The sequence below is a fragment of the Hypanus sabinus genome, unplaced genomic scaffold (genome assembly GCF_030144855.1).
Source record: "Hypanus sabinus isolate sHypSab1 unplaced genomic scaffold, sHypSab1.hap1 scaffold_2444, whole genome shotgun sequence".
Taxonomy (NCBI): domain Eukaryota; kingdom Metazoa; phylum Chordata; class Chondrichthyes; order Myliobatiformes; family Dasyatidae; genus Hypanus; species Hypanus sabinus.
Window position 1 is genome coordinate 126 of NW_026780565.1, and position 22,375 is coordinate 22,500.

General features: G+C 49.1%; 1 protein-coding gene across 3 annotated transcripts in view; it reads right to left on the bottom strand.

Annotated features, from left to right (window-relative positions):
* Positions 1 to 437: 437 nt before the first annotated feature.
* The window catches only part of LOC132387967 (carbonic anhydrase 14-like), a 23,732-nt gene continuing 1,794 nt past the window's right edge, over positions 438 to 22,375 (bottom strand). For 2 of the 3 annotated variants that reach the window (XM_059960282.1, XM_059960286.1), the window contains exons 2-9: positions 21,872 to 21,892; positions 15,644 to 15,823; positions 13,498 to 13,640; positions 12,199 to 12,294; positions 10,471 to 10,537; positions 6,144 to 6,301; positions 2,021 to 2,147; positions 438 to 1,456 (exon numbers count right to left, since the gene is read on the bottom strand). In XM_059960282.1, coding sequence (XP_059816265.1) covers positions 1,389 to 1,456; positions 2,021 to 2,147; positions 6,144 to 6,301; positions 10,471 to 10,537; positions 12,199 to 12,294; positions 13,498 to 13,640; positions 15,644 to 15,823; positions 21,872 to 21,892 — 860 coding nt within the window. In that variant the 3' untranslated portion in view covers positions 438 to 1,388. Of the gene's footprint in view, positions 1,457 to 2,020; positions 2,148 to 6,143; positions 6,302 to 10,470; positions 10,538 to 12,198; positions 12,295 to 13,497; positions 13,641 to 15,643; positions 15,824 to 21,871; positions 21,893 to 22,304; positions 22,348 to 22,375 lie in introns of those variants that run through there. The other variant, XM_059960285.1, reaches the window with a different exon arrangement.

The window sequence follows — 22,375 nt, forward strand, 5'->3', positions numbered from 1 at the left end:
TAAGATCAGTTTAACCTTTCCCTCCCACATTGCCCTCCATTTTGTTGCATCTATGAGTCTCGTAAATGTCCCCAATGTATCTGCCTGGCAGTGTGTTCCACACGTCCACCAATCTGTGTAAAGGAGGGGAGAAAAACTACCTCTAACTAGCCCAGTATGCTTTCCTCCAATCATTGTAAAATTATGCCCCTTGTGTTAGCCATTCCCACCCTGGCAAAAAGGTCTCTGGGTTTCCACTCATCTCTGCCTTTTATCTTGTCCACCTGTATCATCATTTCTCATGCTCCTCGACTCCAGAGAGGAAAGCCCCAGCTCTCTCAACCTATCCTCAAAGGACATGCTCCCTAATCCAGGCAGCATCCTGCTAAATCTCCTCTGCACCCTCTATAACTTCCACATCCTCCCTATAATGGGGCAATTAGATGTGAACACAATACTCCAAGTGTAAAGTATATTTTTTATTAACATTAAACTACTTTTACCTAGTGTTTTCATTTAAATTTCAATTTCTGGGGGAACTGACGCTTAACCTGGAGGGGTGACAGAGCAGGTGAGAGGGAGCAAGGTGTGGGTATAGCGAGAGAGATCTGAGGATTGGAGTGATGATGACTCAATGGAGGATTACTTTTATAAATGTCACTTTATAAATCTATTTCACTGGAACATTGACCAGCTCTATCTGACGCACGGGGAGATACCGGGGCAGGTGGCCATAAAAAGGTAAGATTTAAGAAGCATCTTAAAGAGAGAAAGTGAGGTAGAGAGACTCGAAGGGAAATTCCAGAGCTCTGAGACACAACTCAGATATTATTTAGAGATACAACACGGAATAGGCCTTTTCAGCCCAGCAACCCACCTATTTAACTCTAGCCTAATCGCAGGGCAATTTACAGTGACCAATTGACCTACTGGCCGGTTTCTCAACTGGACTGTGACTCACGGGGAGAACAGAGAAGCTCCTTGGAAGTGGCACCAGAATTGAACTCGGAACGGCCCGAGCTGTACGAGCATCATTGTGACTGTGGTGCCCTATTGGAGCGTAAGGGGTCCCAGGTAGCATTGTGAGACGGGCAGGTGACCAAGCAGGCATTATTTGCATAGAACGAGATTGGAGAGGTTAAGGTGAACATGTGAACAGGTCAAGGGTGGGTAGGGCAGGCTAGAGGAGTGTCCACATCGTTGGATCCAGAGATGATAATGAAGCTGTGGCTGTGTTGACGGGGAGGGGGGAGGGGGAAGAAAGAGCGGAGCTTCACTGTATCCACCGACGAGCCTGAAACACTCCTCCTGAGACAGGGCGAGATCACTCTCTGCTGAGAGTGTTCTTCCTCCACAACTGGGGCATCTTCAGAGCCTGGGAGTGCTCCCACTGGAGGGGAGCCCGACACTCAGTGCAGTTTCACCGACAGCATCTTCAGAAGCTTTTGGACTGCCTTCCGAAAGTGGACGGCCCAACCTACAGGGAAGAGATAATATCAACAGAGATTCTCTCCCCACGATCTACCCGTGCTTTGAGGTGCCCTTTGCAGACTCGCCCTATTTCCCCTGAAGTACTCTTTACTCTCAGCCTGGGGGAGCATGCAGTGTCCTTTTTTAACCTTGCCTTCTTCCCCCGAAGTACCCCACATCCCAGCTTGGGGGGATCACCTCACATCAGCTTCCTGATCTACAGTCACCTGGCAAGTAGAGGAGAGGGTCACTCCTTGGGCACAGGTGAACTGGCCATTCACAGGCTCAAGTGGTGGGCAGACCAAGGTTCAGACTGCCTGTGTCCCACCGTCCCTGAGCTCGAGTGTGTAAATAGCTTATGAATAATGGGTGGAAAGGTACCCTGCTCCCATGTCTTGTAGTCTTCTCGAGGAATGGGGTTGAGAGGGAAAGCAAATCAGCGATTGATGGGCCAAATGGCCTAATTCTGCCCCTGTGTGTAAAGGTCTTGTGCAGTCCTGATTACTGTATAGTGTTTTGCTCATGAATAAACTCGTTTTTTTTTTAAAAGGAAAAAGCATAGGGAACTCACCCACAGGGAACGAGGCCTTGACTCGCCGGTTCCCAACTGGCTGGGCGTCTCTGAAGTTGTTGACCAATGGCAGACTTGGCACTGTGTCAGCTGACGTGCGGAACAGCCCAGTCCTCAGGGTCTTGAACTGCGGGAGGGAAAGGTTGCTGCTCAGTGCCTTCAACGTTGCCAACACAACAGCCAACCTGTGCACAGTAAGATCTCAAACAGCACTGCTAGCACTTGCCCCTCCCAAGGATAAACCTTGCACGACAATAAGTGAGGTGGAACGGGGGATCTGTGAGTATAGGTCTTGATTCCTTGTAAGTGGCATAGCTGGTAGATAAGCTCATAAAGAGCTCTTTTGGTACATCAGCCTTCGTAAATCAGAGAACTGAAGATCTATAAAACATTGGCAAGACCGTCTTTGGAGTATTGTGTCCAGATTTTGTCCCCTACCTGCAGGAAAGGTATCAATAAGATTGAAAGAGTGCAGAGAAAATTTACAAGGATGTTGCTGGGACTTGGGGACCTGAGTTACAGAGAAAGATCAAATAGGCTGGAACTTTATTCCGTGGAGCAAAGGAGAATGAGGGGCCTTTTGATACAGGTTTGCAAAATTGAAGGTATAATAGGGTAGATGCAATCAGGCTTTTTCCACTGAGGTTGGGTGTGATTAGAACTAGATGTCATAGGTTGAGGGTGAAAGGTGAAATGTTTGAGGGAACCTCTTCATTCAGAGGGTGCAGGTTCAACTTCAACATTTGGAGTCTCATGTAGATAGGGTGGTGAAGAGGGCTTTGGAGTCTCATGTAGATAGGGTGGTGAAGAGGGCTTTGGAGTCTCATGTAGATAGGGTGGTGAAGAGGGCTTTGGAGTCTCATGTAGATAGGGTGGTGAAGAGGGCTTTGGAGTCTCATGTAGATAGGGTGGTGAAGAGGGCTTTGGAGTCTCATGTAGATAGGGTGGTGAAGAGGGCTTTGGAGTCTCATGTAGATAGGGTGGTGAAGAGGGCTTTTGGAACGCTGGCCTTTATAAATCAAAGCATTGAGTACAGAAGTTGGGATGTAATGCTAAAGTTGTACAAGGCATTGGTAAGGCCAAATTTGGAATATTGTGTGCAGTTCTGGTCACCGAATTATAGGAAAGATATCAATAAATTAGAGAGAGTGCAGAGACGATTTACTAGGATGTTACCTGGGTTTCAGCAATTAAGTTACAGAGAAAGGTTGATCAAGTTAGGTCTCTATTCATTGGAGCGTAGAAGGTTGAGGGGGGATTTGATCGAGGTATTTAAAATTTTGAGAGGGATAGATAGAGTTGACGTGAACAGGCTGTTTCCATTGAGAGTAGGGGAGATTCAAACTAGAGGACATGATTTGAGAGTTAGGGGGCAGAAGTTTAAGGGAAACACGAGGGAGTATTTCTTTACTCAAAGAGTGGAATGAGCTTCCTGTAGAAGTAGTAGAGGCCAGTTCAGTTGTGTCATTTAAGGTAAAATTGGATAGGTATATGGACAGGAAAGGAGTGGAGGGTTATGGGCTGAGTGCAGGTAGGTGGGACTAGGTGAGATTAAGGGTTCGGCACGGACTAGGAGGGCCAAGATGGCCTGTTTCCGTGCTGTGATTGTTATATGGTTATATGGTTATTTATAAGTTTGGGTAAGTACGTGGATGGGAGGGATATGGAGGTCCAGGTGCGGGTTGCTGGGATTAGGCAGAATAACAGTATGGCATGAAGATGGGCCGAAAGGCCTGTTTCTCAGCTGTGGCGCTCTATAACACCCACGCAAAGTGGAATGGGGTCCAAGCATTCCTCTCTTCTCTCCCCCCCCCCCCCCCACTCCATCATAGCACCCTGGCTCCAAACCCCACATCCCACCCACTGACACCACCCTCTTCAAGCGCAGGTCCCAGACTAAATCATACCTCAGACAAGCAGTGCCATGAAATGCTGCCGTGTAAAAGGAGGCTGTTCTCCTCATCGTGTTCAATGTGCACCCAATCCCACAGCACAGCCTTCAGCCTATTCCCCTCATTCTTCTCCCTTCCTTTGATGAAGGGTCTCGGCCTGAAGCATCAACTGTTTATTCCCCTCCAAAGATTCTGCCTGACCTGCTGAGATCCTCTTTATGTAGAGTCCCACAAGTTATGGTGCTTGGAGACATCACCTAGGTCCACCGTAATGCTTTCTGAATCCACCTCCCTCCCAAGAAGTGATTCCAAGACCCATCACTTTGTCCAGTCCCCCCATCCCACCCAATCTGACAATTTAATTTCATCTGTCCTCTCTGCTAAGGAGTTCCTACCACCCACCTGGGTTTTAAAAAAGATCTTTTATTTTTATTTGGTTTATTTAGAGGTAGCAATAGTATGCTGACTCTAGTAGAGTTTGATATTAAGATAGAGTAGCAGTTACTGCATTGCTTTTACGAAAGAGTTGGGAGTCCTCGTACAGGATCCCTGTGAGTTCAGCTTGCTGGTTGAGTCATCGGCAAGGCAGGTAAATGTCATGTTGGCATTCATTTAGACAGGACTAGAATTTTAGAGCAAAGGTGTAACATTGAGCTTTTATAAGCCATTGGCCAGGCCTTGTGTAGATTATTGTGCTCAGTTTTGGGCACCTTTATTGAAGAAAGGATGAGTAGACACTGGAGAGGGTTCAGAGAAAGTTTGTGGAAATAATGCTAGGAATAAAAGGGTTATTTATATAAGGAGCATTTAATGACTCTGGGGCTGTACCTGCTGGAGTTTAGGAGAATTGGGGGAGAATCTCATTGAAACCTATTGAATGTTGGTATATTTGTGGGGAAAACAGGAGCACCTGAGGAAACCCATGTGGTCAGAGAAAGAATATAGAAACTCCTCACAGACACCGATGGGGAATGAGACATTGATGGGGTGCAGGGCCAGGCTGCGAAGCAACAAATGGAGCTCGATCTGGCAAAGGAAGGTGATTCACTTTGGAAGTCAGAGTGCAGGGTTAATGGTAGCATTCTCGGTGTGGAGGAAGAGAGGGATCTCGGGGCCCATAGATCAGTCAAAGTTGCCACGCAAGTTGATAGGGTCGTTAAGTTGTACGAAGTGTTGGCCATCATTAGTTGGGGATTTGAGTTTGAGAGCCACGAGATAATGTTGCAGCTCTATAAAACCCTGATTCAACCACACTTGGAGCACCTGTTTGGTTCTGGTCGCCTGATTATAGGAAGGGTGTGGAAGTTTTAGAGAGAGCGCTGAAGAGATTTACCAGGATGCTGTCTGGATTAGAGAGCGTGTCTTGTGAGGAAAGGTTGAACAAGGTAGGACTTTTCCCTTTGGAGTGAAGGAGTATGAGAGGTGACTTGATAGAGGTTTACAAGTTGATGAGATTGATGGTGTGGACAGCCAGTACCTTTTTCCCAGGGTTGAAATGGCTAATACGAAAGGGCATAATTTTAAAGTGAGTGGAGGAAAGCGTGGCTGGGTGGAGTCAGGGGTAGCTTTGTTAATACACTGAAGGGTGTGTGAAATATATTGCCAGAGCAGATACATTGGACTCTTAGATAGGCAGATGGAGGGAAGGATTAAACTTCAGGAGATGGGGACCTGTACTGTGCTGTAGTGATCTGTGTTCCCTGTGATCACTGTCCCTACTTCCACTTTCTTACAAAAAATTATACAATGGTACAGAGAGAGGCCATTTGGCCCATCAGTCAATGTTGGCTGTAACGCTCAACTTTGCATGAATAGCTTTTTCCATTTGTTTAATCCAACAGTGTAACCACCTACTTTCTGTTCCTTGTCCAGTTACCCTTTAAATATATCTGTACGAATCACTTCCTGTATTTTAGAGAGGTAACAGCCCCTCCACCCACCAAACTTCTACTGCCCATTTAAACCCATGTGACCCAATAGCCTACTATATTAACCCGAACACCTTTGGACTGTGGGAGGAAACCGGAGCTCCTGGAGGAAACACACACAGTCATACGGAGAACATACAAACTTCTTACAGGCGGCTGCAGGGATTGAAGTCGTGTTGCTGGCACTGTAGAGTGTTATGCTAACCCGCTACGCTACCATGTCGCCCCAATCCACTTGTGACCCACATCCTCGCCAGCCTTTAGGGGAAGAAGTCACTGTTGGATTTGGAGATGGCCACATACCTGGGAAAGGGATAATAGAACGCGCCGATGGAATATAATCCAGCGGACACTCTGGAAGCAGGGTGGTGTGGTCAGAGAGCCTCGGTAGGTGAAGTATTGGTCCAGTCGTTTAGGGAGCAAGGACCGGATATCAAAAGATGGAATCTCCACCTCCTGACCTGAGGAATCAAGCAACAGCAAGGTTAGTATCAACTCAGTGGGTAAGACAGTAGGACATACGGTACTGTGGAAAAAGTCTTGGGCATGTGTTTATATATAGCTAGCATCTCTAGGATTTTTGCACTACTGTATTTGACAGTGTGGAACGGAGAGAGAGTTTGTAAACCTGGTGGGAGCAAAGGCTGTTGGGTGGAGCACTGGGAGGGGTGTGGAACACGTGGCAGAGGAGTACCACCAGGGTGGGGTAGGGGTGGTACAGGTGCAGACGTACCCAGCCCTGAGAGACCAGGTGAGGTCATTTGATTCAAAACGATCGGTTTAGTAATCACTACAGATGGTCTCTCTAGTGCTCCCCGCTCCTTCCCTCTCCCCTTTTTCCCAACAATGATTCCCCTCTCCCTGTCCCCTTCCCACTGTTGGTCCACAATAGAGACCCAGATCAGTTTTTATGTGTGGCAGCTGTGTAGTTGCTACAGTCCTGTACAAAAGAGTGTGTGTGTGTGTTCCCATCACCCTAACATCCCTCTAGGAGTCAAATTAGACCATTTGGCCCAAGTCTCCACCATTCCATCATGGCTGATTGATTATCCCTCTTGACCTCCTTCTCCTGCCTTTTCCCTGCAACCTTTGACGCCCCAATTAATCAAAAACCATCATCTCCACTTTAAATACAGTCAATAACTTGGCCTCCACAGCTGTATGCGGCAATAAATTTCACAGGTTCACCACCTTCTGACTAAAGAAATTCCTCCTCATCAGTTTTAAAAGGACATGCTTCTCTCTCACTGTCTGAGTCCCACGTACCCCCAGAGGGTAAAGATTAGTTTTATTCGTCACTCATACATTGAAGTTCAGCCCACGTTTGTCACCCGACTTCTGCCGTCAACGTAGCATGCCTACAACTTGCTAGCCCTAACTGTACATCTTTGGTACATGGGAGGAAGCTGGAACACCCGGAGGGATTTTGTGGTCATGGGGAGAACATGCGAACTCCTTACAGACAGCGGTGGGAACTGGACCCGGATCGCTGGCGCTGTAAGGCATTTACACTAGCTACTACACCACCACACCGGAGGGAACTGAACCCCAAATCGCAGATTGCTGGTGCTGTAACCCCCAGTTCGCTGCACTGTCAGAGGGTTGACACGGTGAATTGGGGTCAGAACTAGAAGCAAAAAGGGAAAGGTCTTCCTGACAAATCCCAAAAAATCTGCAGGAAGTCTGAACCAATACAAAGTACTGGATTGGGAAAGAAAACTTAGCAGAATGAGAAGGTACAGGAAATGAAGTTCAGAGTAAACCTACTATCAAAGTATTATATTACCGTCTACTACGTTTTTCTAACAAGTATTTACAGGATGACTCAGAAATGCAATAGAATTTACAGATTGAGGCCTCTGTTGGTCGAGGTTGACCGTAGATATTGTGTCCTAGCTGTCTACGTGATGCACAAGCCAGAGCAGTACAGCATGGAGAGTTAACAGGCTCCCCCTATCAGCACAACTGATGAATCCAAAGGGGCAGTAGATACTGACACAGTCTGGCACCAGCAACGTCGCAGAAGCTGTTAGTTGATGTTGAACTGAACATGACATTGACTGCCTTGAGGATTCCAGCTCCGGATTTTAACTCTGGATTCACTCCCGAAGCCTTCCCCTTGAGTGGGTGGAGCCACAAGGCAGGTCGGGTTTGAGATCAGAGCTTTCCTTCTCCTAAGTGACCTGCCAAGCCCCATCTGCCTGAAGTGACTGGTTTTAAAGCACAGTAACCTTTGCCCCTTCTGTCAGTAGAAACGGTTCCACCAGGCTTAGTAGTTAAGCCACACGTGAAGGCCAGGAGCTGGACTTGATAGCTGTAGGGTGATAATTGTTCCTGAACCGAAGGAGTGGCCTGATATACCTGGGTTATTTTCTGTTGACGGCTGAGGAGAGGTCTGACAGAAGTTTATAAAACTATGAGAGGCATTAGTAGGGTGACAGTCTTTGTTCTCAGGGTAGTAAAATTGAATACTGGAGGATATGCATTTAAAGTGAGAGGAGGCAAGTTTAAAGGGCATGTGTAGAATTCTGCCATGGGGAGCACTCAGTTATGGAGGGGCCGCTGCAGGTGAGCGGAAAAGGCTGCGGAAGGTTGTAAATTCAGCCGGCTCCATCATGGACACTCGCCTCCCCAGCATCGAGGACACTTCAAAAGGTGAAAAGTGGCATCCATCATTAATGCCCACCCCCCTCCCCATCGCTCAGGTCATGCCCTCTTCTCATTGCTACCATCAGGGAGGAGGTGCAGGAGCCGGAAGTGCTCAGTCATAAGGTTTCAAGGGTAGTTTCTTCCCCTCAGCCTTCATATTTCTAAATGAACAGTAAACCCATGTACACTACCTCACTATTTTCCCTCTTTGAAGATGTATATCACTTTATTGCAATTCATAGTTTTTATTATTATGTATTGCAATATACTGCTGTCGCAAAAAAAAAACAAATTTTATGTCCCAAGTCAGTGATATTAAACCTGATTCTGAAGTTTCATTTGCACAGAGACCAGAGGGTGCCTGGAATGGGGTGATGGAGGCAGCTACAGTCGTGACGTTTAGGGAATGGAGAGGTGTGGATCATTGCAGGTGCAAGAGGTTTAATTTATTTTAGCATCATGGGCCAAAGGGCGTGTTCCTATATAACACATACACTGTACTGGAGGAGCTCAGCAGGTCAGGCAGCACTCTTAAGCGGTCACTGTTGTGAGCTGAGACCCTTCAATAGACCTGTTCCTCTGCCCCACCGTGTGTTGAAGAAATAGCCCCACCTTCCTTTCCCATCCTGGTGAAGAATCTCGGCCTGAAACGTCGATTGTTTATTCCTCTCCATAGAAGCTGCCCGACCTGCTGAGTCCCTGTGGGTGTGTGTGCGTGCGCCAAGATTGCCAGCATCTGCAGAACCTCATGTCTATGTTTAAGACACTGTAAACCATGTGAACAGGTGGGGAATGGAGGGATATTGGACCAGGTGCAAACAGAAGGACTGGGTTTAGTTCAGCATCGTGGTCAGCAGAGACATTGTGGGCTGAAGGGCCCAATATGAGCTGTATTGTTCTATATAAGGTCAGGCAGTATCTGCAGAAGGAGATCTACAACCATTTGTCCAGGTAATTGGCAGAGTGTGGTCCCAGTGAGTTTGAGATGATGTATTTTGGGAAGTCAAATAGGGGTAGGTCGTTGGGGAAACGTTGTTAAACACGGGGGCCAAAGTCTGTATTTCCCGAAGCAAGTGACAACACAGGTAGAGATATTAATGTGGACAAAAGATTGGTTTGATGGCTTTGGACCTGAGAGGGGAAAGATCTTGTTGAAACCCAGCTTGTGTTGAAAGGCCTGGTTAGAGTAAACGTGCAGAGGATGTTTCCTGAGTGGGGGAGTCTAGGGCAATGTGAGGAAGGGGCCCTTGGAACAGAGGAGGAGGAGGAGGAATACTCTTTATCGAGAAGGTGGTGAATCTGTAGCAGTGAAGTCCACAGATGGCTGTGGAGGACAAGTTATTGAGTATGTTTAAAACTGAGGGCGATTGGTCAGGACATCAAAGGTCACAGAGAGAACAGTGGGATAGAAGAAATCCTTCAGGATGGTGCTTGAATACAGATAGGGAAGATTTATAGAGTTGAGGGCCAAATGCAGGCAAATTCATGGAGGCTGACGTACCGCCTTGCAGCACTAGTGATTGGGGTTCAATTCCCACCCCTGTCAGTACGTTCTCCTCGGGTTTCCTCCCACAGTCCAAAGACATACAACAAAGGGTTAGTGAGTTCAGGCATGGGCCATCTTCATCCTGTGTCAGTCACTGATGATAACGAAGCTGTTTCAATGTACATGTGACAAATGAAGCTATCTTTAATGCAGGTTGGTAACTTGGTCAACATGGGTGAGTTGGGCCGAAGGGCCTGTTTTCTGGTGGTGTAAACGCATTCCACTAGAAATGAATCCTTCTCTGGTTCTCCCTGCAGCTTCGGACTGACCCCAATGGAGAGGGCTGCAAACCTGACCCAGAGCCAGTGGACTAACGTACTGAGCTAGGACAGCACTGGTGAAGGATAGCCGGGGTTATAGGATGCTTGCAGTGACAGTCTGATGCAGCGGTTCCTGACAGCTGGGGCTCATGGTGTTCGTGCACAGGTGCCTTACCTGCAAATGGGATCGATTCCAAGTGACTCAGGATACTTTCATAAGCTGGATTTTTAAATTTGCCAACCTTAATTAAATAAAAATAAGTGCAATATTAGTACCTTCCCCACAATGTTTGAGGCATTTTGTTCACACAGGAGTTAAGTAAGAACTGGAATTTGATGGTAAATATGGTGGGACAGCAGAAACCTGATTGGTTCATCCTCAGCCAATCAGGAGGGATGGATGACAGGGGGATATAAATGCCACTGGACTAGTCCTGCCCAGGTATCGTCCCTGATGAAAATGGCAGAGTTTGTCTTTGAAACATTGGTTAAAATTGTACACAGATGGAAACCTGAGAAGAGTTTATTCGTAGTAAGGTAGTCTTCATGGACCATTCAGAAAATCTGATGGTGGAGAGGATGAAGCTGTTCCTAAAATGTTGAGTGTGTGTCTTCTGGCTCCTGCACCTCCTCCCTCTGAGATGGCAGCAATGAGATAGTAGCCTGCTTGATGCACCGTCTTTTGAAGACGTCCTCAGTGGTAAGGAGGTTGTACTCGTGATGGAGCAGGCAAGCTTACAACCCTCTGTACGGTCAGGCGGAGATGCAACCTATCAGAATTCTCTCTGTGGCACATCTTTAGAAATGTGTTTGTGTTTGGTGGTTGAGATATTGCTCGGGATTGTTGGAGATGCTCTCTCTCCGGGAAGTGGGAAGCTGCGGCAGAATCAGGAGGTTTGTCATCTCTGGCTTTCTCTGGAATTAGCTGCATGGTCAGCACAGGAGTGACTGGACTGCTCTCCCTTCCATAACTATACCTGGAGCCCTCACTGGAGTGGCACAATTATCTCCCACTTATTTACACCAACAATCCTTCTGTAGAGAAACGTTCCAGAAGTAAACTTATCCTCTGCTACAGAAATAGAATCGGTCTGACAGGGATCACTTTTCAAGGGAGGAGGGGTGTCGACCTCCCAGAGGATCTATCCAACTCAACACACAGTGTAGATCTACCTCATGAGCAGTGTGAGGAGATTTAGTATGTCACTAAAGACTTGCAATCTCTACAGCTGTACTGGTGACATCTTCAAGAGGTGGTGTCTCAGGAGGGGGGGCATCTATTATTAAGGACCCTCATCGCTCAGGATGTACCCTCTTCTCATTACTACCATCAGGGAGGAGGTACAGGAGCCTGAAGATCCACACTCAACATTTTAGGAACAGCTTCTTCCCCTCTGCCATCAGATGTGTGAAGGTCCACAAACACTACCTCATTATTTGTCTTTGTTGTAACTTATTGTAATGTTTGAACTGCTGACACAGTACATTCCGGGACTAGTGTCAGTAATAATGAACCTGATTCTGACTCTGAGAAAGTGGTGCCATCTAATGGCTGGAGGTTAGAGCTGCCCGGTTTACAGTGTAAACTTCACACAGACACAATCTGGAAATCCGAGCAGCGCACACAGTTGGAACTCAGCAGGTCAGGCAACAGTGGTGGAGGGGAATAAACAGTGACCTTTCAGGCAGAGGCCTTTCATGAGCACTGGAAAGGAAGGGGATAAGTTTGCAGGTGAAAGATAAGACCGGGTGAAGGAGCAGGAATCTGATAGGGAAGGGAAGAAGGACAACCCTAGGGAGGTGATAGGAAGGGGTGAGAGAATAACCAGAAGAAGAGTAGGGGGAACTGCTTACATGCAGGATTCCTACTCTAAAGCACGACCGAGACCCATCGAAACCTCACCTCCAGCAGAACTCCCAGGACCACCAGCCCGTCCGCCTTCCTCATGGCCTCTGACAAGTTCTGATATTTCTCCGAGTTGTAATGAACTATGTGCATCTGGGAGAAACAAAAAACAGATTGTAAACACTGCTGTTGTGATCATGGGAACTCTGTGCGAAGTACAGCGAATGTTGAAAGGGTTGTACGGAGTAGATGTGGAAAGGCTGTTTCCCTCAGTGGGTGAGTCCAGGACAAGAGGTCACAGTCTTAGAATTAGAGGATACCCATTTAAAACAGATGAGGAGAAATTTTTTTAGCCAGAGGGTGGTGGATTTATGGAATTTGTTGCCACATGCAGCTGTGGAGGCCCAGTCATTGAGGGTGTTTAAGGAGGAGATTGACAGGTATCTATTAGTCAGAGTATCAAGAGATATGGGGGGAGAAAAGCCAGAAATCGGAATTAGACATAGAATAGTTTAGCTAATGGTGGAGTGGTGGAGCAGACTTGATGGGCCGAATGACCTACTTCTGCTCCTTTGTCTTGTGATCTTGCCGTTCAGCCACTGGGGCGTCAGTTTTTGGATTTTGGAAACCCTCAGCGGGGTGGCTGAGGAAGGTGGCTCCCGTGGATCAAGGAGAACCAGGACCGTTTCAGACTAGTGTTGATCAGAGACTCCCGGAACGCAGTGACCATCAAACACCCGTCTACCATCATCTCATTTTAGTCCCCACATCCAGCAGCTTCCCCCAGGCTCTACCCTCTCACTCAGGACTATGGGAGGAGGGACCACGAAGGGGCCAGAGTTTGCAAAGCAGAGCTGGGGAAGAGTAACAAGCCCATTAAAGACGGGAGCAGAATTTGGCCCATCATCATTCCATCATGGCTGATTTATCCCACTCTTCTACCTTCTCTCCGTAATCACACTAACCCTAACCCGAACGTCTTCGAATGTGGGAGGAAACTGGAGCACCCGGAGGAAATCTGCACAGTAACGGGGAGAATGTGCAGACTCCTTACAGACAGCGGTGGGAATTGAATTTGGCTCATTGGCTCCATAAAGCATTACACTAACCACTGCACCACCGTGTTACTCCCATGTTTAGCCTGAATTTGTTCCAACTCGGTCCGGGGCTGTGTGAGATGCGGACTGAAGGGGAAGTGGCCATTACAGTGGTCCCTGGTGACAAGCATGAGAGGCTTTCACCCGAGCCATCACCCCGACGTTTAAACTCTGTCCCTGGAGTAAGGGTCAGAGGGGAACGCTGTAGTCAAAGGTTTCGGTGGATGGGAGAAGGGGATGAGGGGGCAAAGGTTCCTACCTCGGCAGGTGCCCTCTCTCCGTCAACGAGGTGCTCCGATCCACTGGGCCACACCAGGCTCCCCCAGTGGAAGTGGAGCTGCGCAGCTCGGAACTTCCGGGGCAAGCTGCTGATGTACATGGTGGATGGGAGGTCCATCCGCACTGCAGGGAGGGAGCAAGAGGGCAGTTAGAGAGTAGAGCACGGACAAACTCTCCTCCTCTGATGACCAAATCACACCAGTGGCCATCTGTCTCACACACAGACCTTTACTTGCCATAGATCAGGAATTTGTTGTGGTGCGTAAACAACATTCAAGTTATAAAGAATAAATAATATGAAAATAAAGGGGTTAAAGTCTGGACATGGAATAAAATATGCATAAATGCCATCACATATTTACAATGTTAAGGGCATTATAGAAGTGGTTTAAGGTGCTTGCAGAGGGGACAGGGGTAACAGATAGAGGGAGGGTGGGGTGGCAAAGTACAATGGTTGATCAGATTAACTGCCTAGAGGGAGAAACTTTTAAGATGCGTGATTTTTGTTTTAATAGCCGTGTAGCGCTTTCCAAAACAGAGTGTTCGGAAAAGGCAGTTTGCAGTTTCCAATGTTGCTGTGATTACAGTACCCACATTTATTTCCAATTCCAATGAGGTTCATTTGTTTTCTCTCCCTCCCCTTCCTCCTCCCCCTTCCTCCACATCTCTCTCTCTCTCCCCCTCCTACTCCCTGCCCTATCCCTGACCCCCGCCCCTACACCCCTACCCTATCCCTGTTACCTCCCACTGTCTCCTGTACACCCCACCTGATCTGTGACCCCTCCTCATCCCTGTGTCCCCCTCCCTCCTACACCCCACCCCATCTCAATGCCACCCTGCCTTACGCCCGCCTTCTCTTGTTACCCTCTCCAGTCTAATTGACATTCAGCTGCTCCCCCTTTGTCCCTTTCTCTCCTCCTGATCCATTCAGCAACTTCTACACCCCTGCTCTGCCCATCACCCACACCCCCCACTAGATCCCCCCTCAGCCGTTTCCATCTACCTTATCCATCTCCATTATGCCCTACCTCCCTCTTCTATCAGATTCCACCCTCTGCTGCCCCTCGTCACCTCTGTCTGCCTATCACTACTCCTCACCCATCACCTCCCACCCTCTGTCACTATTCCCACTCTCCCTTCATCCATCTGCCTATTCACTTTACTTCTCAGCCCCAGTCTCCTGCCTTCTCACACTATCCCTTCATACCCTGACTAATCTATCAACCTCTGCCTTAAATATACATACAGACTTGGCCTTTGCAAAGAATTCCATGGATTCACCATTCTCTGGCTAAAGAAATTCCTCCTCATCTGGGTTGTAAATGGACGCTCCTCTATTCCAAGGCCGTATGCTCTGGTCTTAGACCTGAAACAGCGTCCCTATCCCTTCACAGATGCTGCCTGACCTGTGGATGAGTGGAGGAGGGTTGGCGGAATGATGGGTAACATGGGGAGAATATGATGTTAACGTAATGGCCGGCACAGAGTTGATGGGCTGAAGGGCCTGTTTCTGTTGTGTATCTCTCTCGCTTTCTCGGGCTCGGAATGTGTTGAAGATGTGGACGAGAGGGAGAGAAGACATTCAGCTCACAGTGAGGACCATTCCAGTTGGCTTCAGTACATCACCCGGTGAGCAAGGTGACCAAAACAGTGGGAACGCCAGATGGGGAGGGGATCCCAAACCCGGCTGTAAAAGGAAGAGGGTCGGGTATAAGGCCGGCAACCCCATCCCATAAAAACCCAGAGCCACAGAACCTTATCCCCGGGATAGTAAGGGTCCTTGCCCAGGTTGTGGTGGAGCCATAGGGGTCAGTCAACCTTCTATCGGCCCAGGACAGAGGCTCTGGTGAGCTGCTGTCGGCAGGGCCTTTCACCCAGTAAAGATGGTGTGGAGTGGGTTGTGGTACATTACAGGAACCATCGAAGTCTCTGCTGACCAAGATGCCAATTTAATCCCAGCTGCCTGCATGTGGTCCATATTGTGGGCACGTGGACTGCCCAGTTCCATACTCACTGATCTGATTTGATGCAAAACACTGTACATATGACAAATGAAGCTTATTTTTTCAAATCCCCCCGTTCATGTCCCTGCATCTGAAAGGCAGCGGTCAATGCAGCTTCCTCACCTGTGTGGCCGTTGTTGGAGAGGGTGAAGGCGTCACAGGATGGGTCACTGTAACCGCTTAACCGAACGGCTTTCAGCGAGCGGTCATACTGGGCATTCAGCGTCTGGATGTTGATGGGGGACTGCGCTTCCTTGCCGCAGTACACAAACTCTTCCTGCCAGTGTTTGACTCCCAGAGGACCTGGAGAATTGACATTGGTGACGTTTTGTTTAATATCGACACGTGTGCTGAGTTACAGTGAGAAACATCTGGTTGCAGGCAGCACAACCCGCTGCCGGAATCTTCAAAACGTGGTGCCTCAAAAAGGCGACAACAACGCTCACCACCTGAGTCACGTCCTCTGCTCATTGCTACTGTCGAGGAGGAGATACAGGAACCTGAGGAGCCACACTCAATGATTCAGGAACTGTTACTTCCCCTCTGCCATCAGATGGCCCCACAGTTAGCGCGATGCCATTACAGCTCGGGGCATCAGAATCCAGAGTTCGATTCTGATAAGGAGTCAGTATGCCCTCCCCAGTGAACGTAGGGGTTTCCCCTGGGCATTCTGGTTTCCTCCCACAGTGCGCTGTATCTCTAGTAAATAAATAGATTTCTGTATGGTCCATTAACCCCTACAATTTTTTGCATCATTTATTTATATGTATAATTTGAGGAGAGTTAATGTATTTGCACTGTACTGCTGTCATACAGTAACTACTGACACGACACCAAAATCAATGATAATATATCAAAGGTTCGAAAAACTAGGTAATGATAGAGATGTAGAAGATTATAAGGCTAGCAGAAAGGAGTTTAAGAATGTAATTAGGAGAGCCAGAAAGGGCCATGAGAAGGCCTTGACGGACAGGGTTAAGGAAAACCACAGGGCATTCTACAAGTATGTGAAGAGAAAGAGGATAAGACGTGAGAGAATAGGACCTATCAAAAGTGACAGTGGAAAAGTGTGTATGGAACCAGAGGGAAATGCAAAGGTACTTAATGAGTACTTTGCTTCAGTATTCACTATGGAAAAGGATCTTAGTGATTGTAGTGATGACTTGCAGTGGACTGAAAAGTTTGAGCATGTAGATATTAAGGAAGAGGTTGTGCTGGAGCATTTGTTGGATAAGTCACCGAGACTGGACGAGATGTACCCCAGTTTACTGTGGGAGGCGAGGAAGGAGATTGCTGAGCCTCTGGCGATGATCTATGCATCATCAATGGGGACAGAAGAGGTTCTGGAGGATTGGAGGGTTGCGGATGTTGTTCCCTTGTTCAAGAAAGGGAGCAGAGATAGCCCAGGAAATTATAGACCAGTGAGTCTTACTTCAGTGGTTGGTAAGTTGATGGAGAAAATCCTGAGAGGCAGGATTTATGAACATTTGGAGAGGAGTAATATGATTAGGAATAGTCAGCATGGCTTTGTCAAGGGCAGTTCGTGCCTTACGAGCCTGATTGAATTTTTTGAGGATGTGACTGAACATATTGATGAAGGAAGAGCAGTAGATGTAGTGAATATGGATTTCAGCGAGGCATTTGATAAGGTACCCCATGCAAGGCTTATTGAGAAAGTAAGGAGGCATGGGATCCAAGGGGACATTGTTTTGTGGATCCAGAACTGGCTTGCCCACAGAAGGCAAAGAGTGGTTGTAGACGAGTCACATTCTGCATGGAGGTCGGTCACCAGTGGTGTGCCTCAGGGATCTGTTCTGGGACCCCTACTCTTCATGAGTTTTATAATGACCTGGATGAAGAAGTGGAGGGATGGGTTAGTAAATTTTCTGATGACACAAAAGTTGGAGGTGTTGTGGAGGGCTGTCAGAGGTTACAGCGGGACATTGATAGGATTCAAAACTGGGCTGAGAAGTGGCAGATGGAGTTCAACCCAGATAAGTGTGAGGTGGTTCATTTTGGTAGGTCAAATATGATGACAGAATATAGCATTAATGGCAAGACTCTTGGCAGTGTGGAGGATCAGTGGGATCTTGAGGTCCAAGTCCACAGGATGCTCAAAGCTGCTACGCAGGTTGACTGTGGTAAGAAGGCATACGGTGCATTGGCCTTCATCAACTGTGGGATTGAGTTTAACAGCCGAGAGGTAATGTTGCAGCTATATAGGACCCTGGTCAGACCCCACTTGGAGTACTGTGCTCAGTTCTGGTCGCCTCACTACAGGAAGGATGTGGAAGCCATAGAAAGGGTGCAGAGGAGATTTACAAGGATGTTGCCTGGATTGGGGAGCATGCCTTGTGAAAACAGGTTAAGTAACCTCATCCTTTTGTCCTTGGAGTGACGGAGGATGAGAGGTGACCTGATAGAGGTATATATGATGATGAGAGGCATTGATCGTGTGGATAGTCAGAGGCTTTTCCCCAGGGCTGAAATGGCTAGCACAAAAAGGTACAGTTTTAAGGTGCTTGGAAGTAGGTACAGAGGAGATGTCAGGGGCAAGAGAGTGGTGAGTGCCCTGCTGGTGACAGTGGTGGAGGCAGATACGATAGGGTCTTTTAAGAGACTCCTGGACAGGGACATGGAGCTCAGAAGAATAGAGGGCTATGGGAAACCCTAAGTAATTTTTTAAGGTAAGGACATGTTCGGCACGGCATTGTGGGCTGAAGGGCCTGTATTGTGCTGTAAGTTTTCTATGTTTCTATATCTGATTCTGGTTCTCGATTACATGGAGGCAGTAAAAACTAGAACAGGGTGTTGGAGTTACAGGGACATGCAGTGCAGCACAGGCAGCGTACAAGAATGACGACCAGAGCGATTGGGGGATCAAGGCACACACAAAATGCTGGAGGAATTCAGCAGGTCAGGCAGCATCTATAGAAATGAATAAATGGTCGACGTTTCAGACCGAGACCCTTCTTCAGGACTTAAGGCCAGAATAAAACTGTGGGGGGAGGGAAGGGGGACGAGCGTGAAGGTAATGGGAGGTGTTGTCATGTGAGGAGTACAGGTGGATGTGAAGTAGTCTTTTTATTCGACAAAGTGAGACAGGCATCGTATGGAGATGTTCTCGGAGGAAGAGGCTACACGGCATTGTATGTGCCAAAGATCAAAGGACAATTTCATATTTACGAAGCACCCACGATGCTTTCTGTGAGCTACTCACAACCTTCACACCCACACCGCAGACACCTAAATGCATTTAATCAGCATTGTCTGGCCTTCCCATTAGCCGTGATTCACGGCTTTAAGGGACCCACTGTTCAGAGCTGCATTTTAAATTTAATCTACACTCTTCCTATCTGAAGATCAGTGGCTGAAGCTATTTGCTTTATGTCCTAACCACCCCACCCCACAAAAAAACAGAAACGGCCCAAAGCCGGACCTCCTCTCGGCACTTCCTGGACAAAAACAAATTTGTACCAGGAAAGGCCAACGTAAGGCAGTGAAGCCAGGTGATGGAGGAGAGGATAGATGAAATAGTTAGAGAGCTCAAGATGAAGGAATCTGATCAGAGAGGGGAGCGGACTATGGAAGACAGGGGAGGAGGTGATGTATGTATGTGTGTGTAGGCCTCCGTTAGTCTTGCTAGACCATGGATTTGCACCTTGGAAAGTTTCCAGGGCACAAGCCTGGGCAAGGTTTTTTCATGGAAAAGAAATGCAGTTGCTCCACGCCATTAGGACCCATTCAGCTTGGCACAGGAGTCGTCACAAAGCAATGTGTGGTTAAGTGCCTTGCAGCCTCAGCCAAGGCTTCAGATCACTAGATCTTAGTGGCCTTAACCACTTGGCCACTCCTCACAGGAGGGGATAGGCAGGTGAGGAAAAGGGGTAAGAGGCCAAGAGTAGCCCTGATAACCGCTCTCCCTGACTCTGGCGTACGTGTTCTCAGGAGAGAGAGAGAGCCAGCAGGGCGGGAAGATTCATCATCGTGTTGGCTGCTTTCCTGATGCAGCAGGGGGTGTGGACAGGGGCTCGTTCCTGCTAAGGTGAACCCTGAACGTGGCTGGCAGTAAAACTCACACAAAGTCCCGGTCGGGCGCCCTGAACCTGGTTCAACAACACTGCTGTCTCCCTGACTTGGCTTTTTTTTTAATTTAAGGCTACAGTTTGGAAGCTGGTCCCCCAGCAACCCCCGATTTAACCCCAGCCTAATCTCAGGACAAGTTACAATGACCAATTAAACCCCTGTCCAGTACGTCTGTGGACTGCGGGAGAAAACCTGACCATCGGGAGGAAACGCGGACCAGAAACACGCCAACTCTTCACGGCACTGAACTCCGGAGCCCGGAGACGTAATAGCGTCACGCTGACTGCTGCGTTACCGTGATCCGCTTGGCTTGCAGCAATCCCCGCAGCCCACATTTCACATACCTTTCTAACCAACATCTGATACCTCTGATCACCCTTCCACATCTCGGTCCTCCTGTAACTCCAGTCACTTCATCGTCCCGGATTCCCGTCGTTGCCGGGATCCCAGGTCTGCAATTCCCTTGAATCTTGTATCCGGGGTCAGACACAGAGTGAAACTCCCTCTACACCGTCCCATCACACACTCCCGGGGTCAGACACAGAGTGAAACTCCCTCTACACTGTCCCATCACACACTCCCAGGGTCAGACACAGAGTGAATCTCCTCCACACTGTCCCATCACACACTCCCGAGGTCAGACACAGAGTGAAACTCCCTCTACACCGTCCCATCACACACTCCCGGGGTCAGACACAGAGTGAAACTCCCTCCACACCGTCCCATCACACACTCCCGGGGTTAGACACAGAGTGAAACTCCCTCTACACTGTCCCATCACACACTCCCGGGGTTAGACACAGAGTGAAACTCCCTCTACACCGTCCCATCACACACTCCCGGGGTCAGACACAGAGTGAAACTCCATCTACACCGTCCCATCACATACTCCCGGGTCAGACACAGAGTGAAACTCCCTCTACACCGTCCCATCACACACTCCCGGGGTCAGACACAGAGTGAAACTCCCTCTACACCGTCCCATCACACACTCCCGGGGTTAGACACAGAGTGAAACTCCCTCTACACCGTCCCATCACACACTCCCGGGGTCAGACACAGAGTGAAACTCCCTCCACACCGTCCCATCTCACTCTCCCGGGGTCAGACACAGAGTGAAGCTCCCTCCACACCGTCCCATCACACACTCCCGGGGTCAGACACAGAGTGAAACTCCATCCACACCGTCCCATCACACACTCCCGGGATCAGACACAGAGTGAAGCTCCCTCCACACTATCCTATCACACACTCCCGGGGTCAGACACAGTGAAACTCCCTCTACACCTCCCATCACAGACTCCCGGTGTCAGACACAGAGTGAAACTCCCTCTACACTGTCCCATCACACACTCCCGGGGTCAGACACAGAGTGAAGCTCCCTCTACACCGTCCCATCACACACTCCCAGGGTCAGATACAGAGTGAAACTCCCTCCACACCGTCCCATCACACACTCCCGGGGTCAGACACAGAGTGAAGCTCCCTCCACACTGTCCCATCACACACTCCCAATGTCAGACACATAGTGAAGCTCCCTCCACACAGTCCCATCACACACTCCCGGGGTCAGACACAGAGTGAAGCTCCCTCCACACTGTCCCATCACACACTCCCGGGGTCAGACACAGAGTGAAGCTTCCTCCACACCATCCCATCACACACTCCCGGGGTCAGACACATAGTGAAGCTCCCTCCACACAGTCCCATCAGACACTCCCAAGGTCAGACACATAGTGAAGCTCCATCCACACAGTCCCATCACACACTCCCGGGGTCAGACACAGAGTGAAACTCCCTCCTCACCGTCCCATCACACACTCCCGGGGTCAGACACAGAGTGAATCTCCCTCCACACCGTCCCATCACACACTCCCGGGGTCAGACACAGAGTGAAACTCCCTCCACACCGTCCCATCACACACTCCCGGGGTCAGACACAGAGTGAAACTCCCTCCACACCGTCCCATCACACACTCCCGGGGTCAGACACAGAGTGAAACTCCCTCCTCACCGTCCCATCACAGACTCCCGGGGTCAGACACAGTGTGAAGCTCCCTCTACACCTTCCCATCACACACTCCCGGGGTCAGACACAGAGTGAAACTCCCTCCACACCGTCCCATCACACACTCCCGGGGTCAGACACAGTGTGAAGCTCCCTCCACACCGTCCCATCTCACTTTCCCGGTGTGTTGGGGATTAATAAACAGGGAACCTGGAACTGGAGCGAATCCGCGTGTTGATGTTTCTAGTGAAACTTACCGTCGTATTCCCAGTGGGAAGCTGTGGAGGAAAAGATCGGGAATTAGATTCGCAGATTGTTGCAGTGTATGGTTTTGTCAGAATCCTCGATGTAGGAGCTGGAGCGGACTTCGTTTTACAAATTAGGGCCTCGGGTCCCCACCTCGGCACAAAAAAATCTCCAAAATACTCAAATGACCTTACCCCCTTCTTGCACCCCACGTCCCCAGAAGCGCAGCGCTCCCACCTTACCGCCCCGCCCCTCGGCACGGGGCTCCCTCCTCACCGCCCCGTCCCTCGGCACGGGGCTCCCTCCCCACCGCCCCGTCCCTCGGCACTGCGCTCCCTCATCACCACCGCCCCTCGGCACGGGGCTCCCTCCTCACCGCCCCGTCCCTCGGCACGGGGCTCCCTCCTCACCGCCCCGTCCCTCGGCACGGGGCTCCCTCCCCACCGCCCCGTCCCTCGGCACGGGGCTCCCTCATCACCACCGCCCCTCGGCACGGGGCTCCCTCCTCACCGCCC